The sequence below is a fragment of the Vombatus ursinus genome, unplaced genomic scaffold (genome assembly GCF_900497805.2).
Source record: "Vombatus ursinus unplaced genomic scaffold, bare-nosed wombat genome assembly UNPS02014839.1, whole genome shotgun sequence".
Taxonomy (NCBI): Eukaryota; Metazoa; Chordata; class Mammalia; order Diprotodontia; family Vombatidae; genus Vombatus; species Vombatus ursinus.
The window spans coordinates 5,437,717-5,447,111 of record NW_020954617.1 but is presented as its reverse complement, the minus strand read 5'-3'; the positions used below and the strand labels follow the sequence as shown (position 1 = coordinate 5,447,111).

The window sequence follows — 9,395 nt, the reverse complement described above, 5'->3', positions numbered from 1 at the left end:
ACATGACTAAAGTGGAAATATGTTTAATATGATTGTACATATATAGTCTATATCAGATAGCATGTTGTCTTGGGGAGAAATTTAGAACTCAAAATCTTATAAAAGTGAATGTTGGAAACTAAAAAATAAATAATTTTAAAAAGGATATGAAAATTTTTTAAAAAGCCATCAATCTATGCTGGGTATCTGGCTCTGCTACTGGTACCACATTCTCATAGCATCATAGATATAGAGCCAGAAGGGGCTACTTAGAGATCATCTAGTTCAACGCCCTCACATTTGACAAATGACGAAAATAAGGCTCATAGGGGTTAAGTGACTTGCCCGAGGTAACCCAGGTATAGTAGCAGATTCAGAATTCAAATTCATGTCCAAGGATCATAGATATAGATCTGGAAGGGGCCTCAGAGGCTATGTTGAACCCAACCTCCCATTTTATAGATGGGGAAACTAAGACACCCAGAAAGGTTAAGTGACTTGCCCACAGTCAGCAGAGGGATTTGAACCCAGATCCTCTGACTCCAGAACCTGCATTCTTTCTATTGAACCATAAAGTCTTCTCATTCTGCTGTTAGTCATTTTGAAGCATTGAGAGCCATGACCTTAAAATTGAAATGACCAGATTTCAGAAAGGACCATTGAGACCTAAGAAGATCACATGTTTTCCCTAGGAGCCCTGTGTACCTCTCAGACACGAACAAACAACAGATAATTCAACAAACATTCATTACAGAACTACTCAATAAACCCTTGTCAGATAAATGAAAAAGTAAATAATATCTACTTAATGAGAAGAAAAGGGGCGAAGAGGGGCTGAAGCCACAAGTGTACAGGCATCCTCCCTCTCCTTCCCCATAACCGACTCAGATATGCTATGTTCTCCCCTAATCCTCTCTGTCTTCTTAATCCCAAGCCTATACATCACCATCTTATTTTTTTTTTCATACAGCTCTACAATTCCATTGATGTGGGGAAACTCCCTTCACCTGTGCTGATCAGCAACTCATTTGTGACTGTCGAACCTGAACGTGATTTTCATGGGGAAGATAAGAGTATCAAGTGAAGGAGATGAGACAATGGATTTGGACTCCATTCCTCCTAACCTTCTTCCTCCTTTTTGTGGATATAAAGCAGCCTTGGCTTAGAGGAGTATCCCAGGTGGTCCCCAGAAAGTGCTTCTGCGAAATCTCAAGGTGTCTCTTTAGGACTACCAGAGGGCTCCAGGTCTCAGAAAAGAAGCCAGGTGGAAGTATTTAGCAAGGAGAAAAGTTAGGAGTACTTGTTATGGGTTCTGACACCTCAGTAGATGTTTCCAGTGACCAGATGTTCTGGGGAAAATCCAGGGCAATCCATAGGCCTTAAAAACCTCACTATAATGCCCAAAGGGCTATAAAATCTTTTGACCCAGAAATCTCACTACTGGGTTTGTATCCTAAAGAGATTAAAGAAAAAGAAAAAGAAAAAGAACCTACATGTACAAAAATATTTATAGCAGTTCTTTTTGTGGTGGCAAACAATAGAAATTGAAGAGATATTCATCAATTGAGGAATGGCTAAACAAGTTGTAGTACATGACTGTGATGGAATACTATTGTACTATAAGAAATGAGGAGCAGGATGTTTTTAGGAAAACCTGGGAAGACTTACATGAACTGATACAAAATGAAATTAGCAGAATCAGAGAACATTGTACAGTGTAACAGCAATATTGTATGATGATCAACTGTGAATGACTTAGCTATTCTCAGCAATACAAAGATTCAAGGCAATTCCCAAGGACTTATGATAAAGTATGCTATCCACCTCCAGAGAAAGAACTGATAGAGTCTGAATGCATACTGAAGTATACTCTTTTTTTACTTTCTTGTGTGTGTGTGTTGTTTTGTTTTGTTTTTTTTTTGCGATCTGTGTTTTCTTTCACAACATGACTAATCTGGAAATATGTTTAATATGACTTCATATGTTTAACTTATATCAAATTGCTTGCCTTCTCAATGAGGGAGAAGTGGAGGGAGGGGAGAGAATTTGGAAATCAAAATTTAAAAAAAATGTTAACAATTATTTTTCCATGTAATGTAAAAAGAATAAAATATTTAAGGCTAAAAAACAAAACAAAACAAAAACCAAAAGCCCAACCTCCATACAGCAGAGCAATTTTAGTCTAGATACCTTACCTAAGGCAGTAGGCCAGAGCAACAAGTGGAGGCTGCTAGGGTGCTAAGGAGAGACAGTGGCTGCAGCCCACTGGGATTTTCTCTTTCCCACATGCTGTGACAGAAAGAGTCTCTCAAGCGTAGGTCTCCATTTCTTTGAATGCTTTCTTGAGAGGAAGTTTCTTTTTCTACATTAAAAAACAAAATTCAAGGAGTTTTATTTCCAGGCTAGATCATTAAACCATACAGATAAACCATGTGCCTATCTCTCAGTGACTTGCAGGACCCTCTCCTCTTTTTTCCTTTTTAAAAAATGATTTAGTCTATAAAAATTTAATTTTTAATTGTATTTATTTAATTATAATTATTATAATTATTTAATTAATAATTAAATTTACTTTGAAATGTTTGCTATTTTCTGTAGAGATTCTTGCCCCTAGTTACAAAGAGCCCTCAAGTTTGTGACTCTTTTTTAGTGTGGTCTTCCAAAGGTAAGGAGAGTATATATGACCCAACGGGATATTAGGATCATAAGACTTAGAGCTGAAAGAGGCCTGAAAAACCTAGTCCAACCCCCTTATTCCTATTACAGATGGAACTGTATGTGTGGGGCACTGAATAAGAATGAAAAATAAAGAGAGCAATTAGAAAGAAGGAGAGCCAATGACATCTCAAGATGGTTTGATTGATATCAGTCAATCATAACTGAAAGTTATGGTCCCAGTGATCCCAGCTTGTCTGATGACCCTAAAAGTCACATGAACTTCTCAAAATACCATGATCAAGTTTAAGACTTATTCTCGTTATACTACACCCTGATGTTAAATGCAGCAATCACCATGATTTTTTTTCCATCCAAACCTATGAGTGCTTCTATGCCTATGGAGAAATCCCCGTGTGGAAACTCCCTCCACCAATGTAGATTGGCAATTCTTGTGACTTAGAGAGTTGCCTAAGACACTGAGAATTTAAATGACTTGGTCTGGATCACACAGCTAGTATATCAGAGGCAGGACCTGAACCCAGGTCTTCCTGATTCCTGGGTTGTCACTGTCCATGATGTGCTGCCTCTATACAGAGAAGGCCTCTGTGAAGCCAGAAGAAACATTGGACAGTCTCAGCTCTACAAAGCTTGTAACTGGATGTAGAGAAATACTTCCAGACCTGTTCCCTGTACTTACCTCTAAATATTTAAATTTGCCGTAATATGACATTCTCAATATATCCAGAGCAGAATTTAGAAAAGGGCTTTCATGCTTGCTGATGTCAAGAGGATGTTTGTATATAGTTCAACATATATTAGAAACTATTCTAGGAACTAGAGGAATGCAAAGATGAGTAAGGCTAAGTAAGGCATTTATAATCTAGCAATAAGAGAGATAACCTATCTATATAAATAGCCATAATACAAAGTGCTACTAGAGAGGCAAAAGATGAGAGATTATTCCTGGCTGGCGCAATCCTTTAGGAAGACTTTATGGGAAAGATGACCCATATATTTGGTCTTTAAGGACAAGGATGATTTCAACAGGAGGAGATCCTGTGATTTCATTCCAGGCAGAATAGAAGTAGGAATGAGCAGAAATAGCGGCGTCTAGAGGGAAGTATGGTGACCTAAGGCTGAAAAAGTAGGATGGAATCAGATTGTGGAGTACCTTAAATATTCTCTAAGAATTTTGAGCGAGGCAATCATAATCAGAGGTGTACATTAAGAGTGTTTCCCTGGCGGTGATGTGTAGGGTAGCTGTCTGTAAGAAACTTATCACAGTATTCTTAGTAGGGGACAATAAGGACTTGAACTCCCGTAATAGCACTGGCAGTGGACATGGAAATCGGGACTTTAGTTTCTTCATCTGTAAAATGAGGGAATTGGATTAGATGGCGTCTGAGGTTTCTTCTAGCTCCATCTGTGATTCTGTGATCATTGTGAGTGAACCCATAAAGGCAGAGTGGACAGGGCTTGACAACTGATCGGAGATGAGGGGCAAGAAAGAAGGAAGAGACAATGTTAACTCCATGGTTTCTAGCCAGTGAAATAGAAACTAGGGAAGTTAGGGAGACGGGTTTCCGGACAAAGATGGCGGAATTTGTTTTAGATATGGACTCGAGACGTTGGTGGGAAATTTAGGAATATACTCCAGCAGACTTTTAGATTTCAGGCCTGGAGCTCAGAGATGATGTCTACACTGCACGTAGAGAATTGGGAGTCATAGAGCTGAGTTGAAGGAATGAGGACAAGCTCATTGAGCTCATTGAGGGAAAGAATGTATGTTAAGAAGTTGAGTGTCCAACTCAGAGACTTGGGGATGCCTACATTGAAGAGGTGAAAGGAAGGGGAGCCAAGGAGGGAGAAGTCAAAAAGGTGGGAAGGGAGCTTGAAAGCAGTGTCACAAGTCTGGGAAGGAACTGGTCAGATGGAGTCACATGCTGTGGAGATGTTAGAGAAGAAGGAGGGAAAACAAGCAGAGGCCATTGGATTTGGTGATTAAGAAACCACTCTTAACCTTAGAAAGTCATGTGAGAGGAATGGAGAGTGGAAGCCAGACTACAAAGGGCTGAGGACTAAACAGAAGCAGTTAAATATATATACAGAGGTCTGTATACTTTTGGAGCAGAAGTAAGCTTAGCCTCTGGAAGGTTATGCCAATAGAACACAAAGCCCTGGCAGGTCTTATCAAGTTGAAAAGCTTTGACTAGGGGCCAGAAAACAGATCGTGTATGTCTGTCTTCTGAGAACCTACCCAGCGAAGTTTTTTTTTTTTTAAATTCTAAACTTAAACAGCAAAAAAAGGAAAAAGAAGGAAAAAAAGACATTCCCATACACACAGTAGAACACAAAAAAAGGATTGTCTATGAAACCGTGACATTTTATATGACTTTTAAAAAAAGTATTCTGCAGTTTGCTTTCAAAAATGTACTGTTGGCTTGTCCTCGCTTCCTTCCTCACATCCTTCTGTTCTCTTCTGGCATTCTGGCTAGCTAAATTTGGAGATACTAGGTTGCCCTTGGAGAGATGGATTTGGGGTGGGGGTGGGGGGAGCCACACCACGTCTTCAAGACAATATGCCAATTCATAGTGGGACTGTGATCTTACACTAGAACTATAACTAGTGTAGGGTAGTCCAGCATTATACAGACAAGTATCTCCTGCCCTCTCCCCAGACTTCCATCTTCTCCCTCCTTGCTAGTCTTCTAAAACCCCCAGGACCACACAGAGGCCAGGCCCCACTGAAGTACTGCAGAGAGCCATCAGATTTGCCTGATAGGGAGCCAAGCATTTGAATTACATCTTTGGGTCAGTTTTGAGACTGTATAAGTTGATTGTGGTAAGCTGTGATTTTTCTTCTCTCCCTCCATTCCCAATTTGCCACCCTGTTTTGGAGACTAGGTACATTTGGTTACACTCAGCTACAAAAAGTCCTTTGGGTGTATCTGTCTTGGTATAAGGAGCCAGACAGAGAAGGAAAAAGATTGAAGACTCCGACTTTATCAGAAATGGTTATAGCTTTTGCTCAGCAACTTTAGACGTCAATAACATTATAGTTTACTTTTGATTTCACTTGAATAAATTTCTTAATCTAGATGAGTAAATTCTTTGGAATGGAAAGGGATCATAAATGTGGTCTCCAAATGGGTAGGTACTAGAGTCATTGTAGTGTTATCATTTTAAAAGGAAAAGGATCTCCATATATAAAATATATATTATAGTAGCTCTTTTTGAAGTAGCAAAGAACTGGAAACCAAGTGGTACCCATCTATTGAGAAATGGCTAACCAAGTGATGGTGTATGAATGTAATGTAATATAATTACACTGTAAGAAATGATGACATGGAAAACTTCAGAGAAACCTGAGAAGATCTGTATGAACTGATGCAGAGTAACACAAGCAGAACCAGGATAACAATTGATATAATAATATTATGAAGAAAAATAACTTTGAAAGATTTGAGAACTGTGATCAATGCAATGTCCAACCACATTATTTCAGAGCACTGATTATGAAGCATGCTACCCAGAGATGTGCTAGATTCAAGATGCAAAATAAAACACAGAGAGAGAGAAAGACATACATTTTTGGATATAGTTAATGTGGGAATTTGTTTTGCTTAACTATGCATATTTGGTATGATAAATTTGGTTTTTCTTTTCCTCCCACCTCCTCCACATGAGAGGATAGGTCTGGGGAAGAAGGAGGAGGAGGAGGAGGAAGTTATTGAGGCATCTTTTTTTTACATGAAGAGAAGAGAATGGAAGGAAGGCAAAAAAAAAAGAACAGATAAGCAGGACATCTTTGAAAGCTACAGGTTGAATTAAAAAATTAGTAAGCTGTACATAATAGAGATCTGCAGGTTCATGTATAATTATCTTACGTTCTATATGTATATGAAATATTCATTTTATTTAGTGTTTAAGTTCAGAATAAAAATTAAATGTATACTATACCCCAAAGAGAATTTTTTTAAAAAGAGAAAAAGGATTAATATATTTTTAAAGTACTTACAGCAGTTCTTTTTGTAGTAGCAAAGAATTGTAAGCTGAGGATATGCTCATTAATTGGGGATTGTTGAACAACTTACGGTATATAAATATGATGGAATACTCTTCTAAGAAATAATGAAGGGGATGGTTTCAGTAAATCTTGGGAAGACTTATATGAACTGAATAAAGTGAAGTGAGTAGAACCAAGAGAACAATTTATACAATAACAACACTATTATAAAAATAATCATATTTGAAAGACTTTGGAACTCAATGACTGATCATAATTCTAAAGGACTCATGATGAAACATGCTACCTACCTCCAGATAGAAACGTGATGGACTTAGAGTCTTTTCTGTCCTTTCTTTCTTTTTATGGATATGACTAATGCAGGAATTTGTTTTGCATAACAATACATATTTGTAATGGGCTTTGTTTTTCTTGCCTTCTCAATGGGTAGGAGCGGGGTTATTTTAAAAAGTAATTTTTTAAGAAGATCACTTATGAGGGCGCTAATTCATTCCCCTTAGATTTTAAATGGTAACTAGTAAAGATAGCTAAGAGGCATGAAGGAGGTGCATCTGAGCCCTTTAAGTTTGCTGGGAGCTGGTGTGGTGTAGTCCATTATTCCATCAACACCCAGTAGCACCTGGAGGTAAGAAGCTGCTCCTCTAGTGCCATGCCCCAGTGGAGAAATGCAGTTCCCTATTTGATGCTCCTTTGTTTTTCCTTCAAGGTTCAGGCACCGGCCCTCTTATCTTTTTAAACTATACTATCTCACTAGGTGATCTCGTCCTCTCCGGTAGGTTAAAGTATCATCTCTATACAGAATTGATTCCCAGGTCTATAAATCTAGGCATAGTCTGTATCCTAAACTACAGTCCTGAATTAACAACTCCTTTTTGGACATCTTGTATTGGATATCCAGTAGGAATCTCAAACTCAACATGTCAAAACAGAACTCATTACTTCTCCTCCCACTCTCTGCCCCCTCCCCTCTTCTCAACTTATTTTTTCTTGTTGAAAGCACCAAGGGGCAGCTAGGTGTCACAGTGGATAGAACACTGGCCCTGGATTCAGGAGGACCTGAGTTCAAATTTGGCCTCAGACATGCAACACTTACTAGCTGTGTGACTCTGGGCAAGTCACTTAACCCCATTGCCTAACGCCCCACCCCACCCCCAAAGAAAGCACCAGCATCTTCCCAATCATTCAGGTTCATCACTCCATATATCCAATCTATTGCCAAACCTTGTCTTCTCTCCCTTTGCTACATCTCTCACATGTCCCCTTCTCTGCACTCACAAGCTACCAGCCTCATGTAGACCCTCATCATCTCTTGCTTGGACTATTATAATAGCTTTCTATTTGTTCTCCCTTCCTCAAATCCATCCTCTATTCAGTGACCAAAGTGATTTTTCCAAAGCATAGGTCTGACTGTGTCACCTCCTAACTCAAATTCTACCAGCTCCTTGTTCAAATCTAAGTTACTCTGGTTGCCATTTAAAGCTCTTCTCAAGTAGGTCCCTTTCTTCCTTTTCAGTCTTATGACCCTTAACTCCTTTCCATCTATTTGACCATCAGCTCCATTGACCTCCTTTGCTATTACCGAGTTGAGGTGCTCTAATTCCCATGTCTGGGCTTTTGCACTGGCTGGCTGCCTGGAATGTTCTCCCTCCTCACCTCCAACTCTTCATTTCCCCAGCTCCCTTCGAGACTCAGCTTAGATCCTACCTTCTTTAGGAGGCCCTTTCTTGTATCCCTAGCTACTAGTGCCTTCTCTCTGAGATGACCTTTCACTTACTTTGTACATATCTTGTATGTACATAGATATCTGTAAACTGTCTCCCCATTAGAATATGAGTTCCTTGAAGGCAGAAACTGTGATTTTTCTTTCTTTCTTTCTTTCTTCCTTCCTTTCTTTCTTTCTTTCTTTTTCTTTCTATTCCCAAAGTTTAACACAGTGTGTGGAATATTATAAGAACTTAATGCTTGTTGACTGTGTCCATGAATGTCATCTGCATACAAGTTACACATAGCAAATATCATCTTTGTGATAAAATCTGTGCAACATGACAGAGCAGAAAGTCTTGGATATAGAGTCAGAAGACTGGAGTTCAAATCCTGGGCCTGTCACTTATTTGATATATGATCTTGGATAATTCACTTAATGTTTCTAGGCCTCAATTTTCTCATCTATAAGACAAGCAAGGGCTGGTCTAGATGACCTTTCTGAAGTTCCTTCCAGCTCTATATTTGTAACCCTGCCCTTTTAGCTTTTGGCCTTTTAGCTCCTTGGGGACAGAGAAGGGTGGATGGATATCACATGCTTATAAAATATTCTATTTATTCTTAGCTTGTCTCCAGTGATTAGATCTAGGTGGGAACAAGAGGTGCTCCAATTGGACCTGAGAGTCTGGAGGCATTCCATACACAACATAACAGCTAGGACTAAGTTGGTGGCAAGGATTAGGTGGACCTCTACCTGAAATATCATATTTGGGGCTTTCTTAACTAAGGATGATGCCATAAGTCAAGGAGATCAAAGAATTAAGTTATCTCCTTGGTTCCTAGCTGCTGATTCCAGGGCTTGATTCTTCACTTTTGGTGACTTGTTGAATACAGGGGACACAAAGAAGATTGAGAGGTCAGAGAGGACTCCAAGTCTTCAAACCTGGAAGACTAAAAGAAGAGTCATTGAGCCCTTGACAAAAACCTTAAAGTCAGAAAGGGAAGCTAGTTTAAGCACCAAATTCCTCTA

At 39.1% G+C, this 9,395-nt stretch overlaps 1 protein-coding gene across 1 annotated transcript in view; it reads right to left on the bottom strand.

The window, feature by feature from the left end:
* Positions 1-2,174: 2,174 nt before the first annotated feature.
* LOC114026481 (protein FAM71F1-like) overlaps positions 2,175-9,395 on the bottom strand; it is a 16,348-nt gene continuing 9,127 nt past the window's right edge. Inside the window, exon 6 of the mRNA XM_027840204.1 lies at positions 2,175-2,341. Coding sequence (XP_027696005.1) covers positions 2,175-2,341 — 167 coding nt within the window. The remainder of the gene's footprint in view (positions 2,342-9,395) is intronic.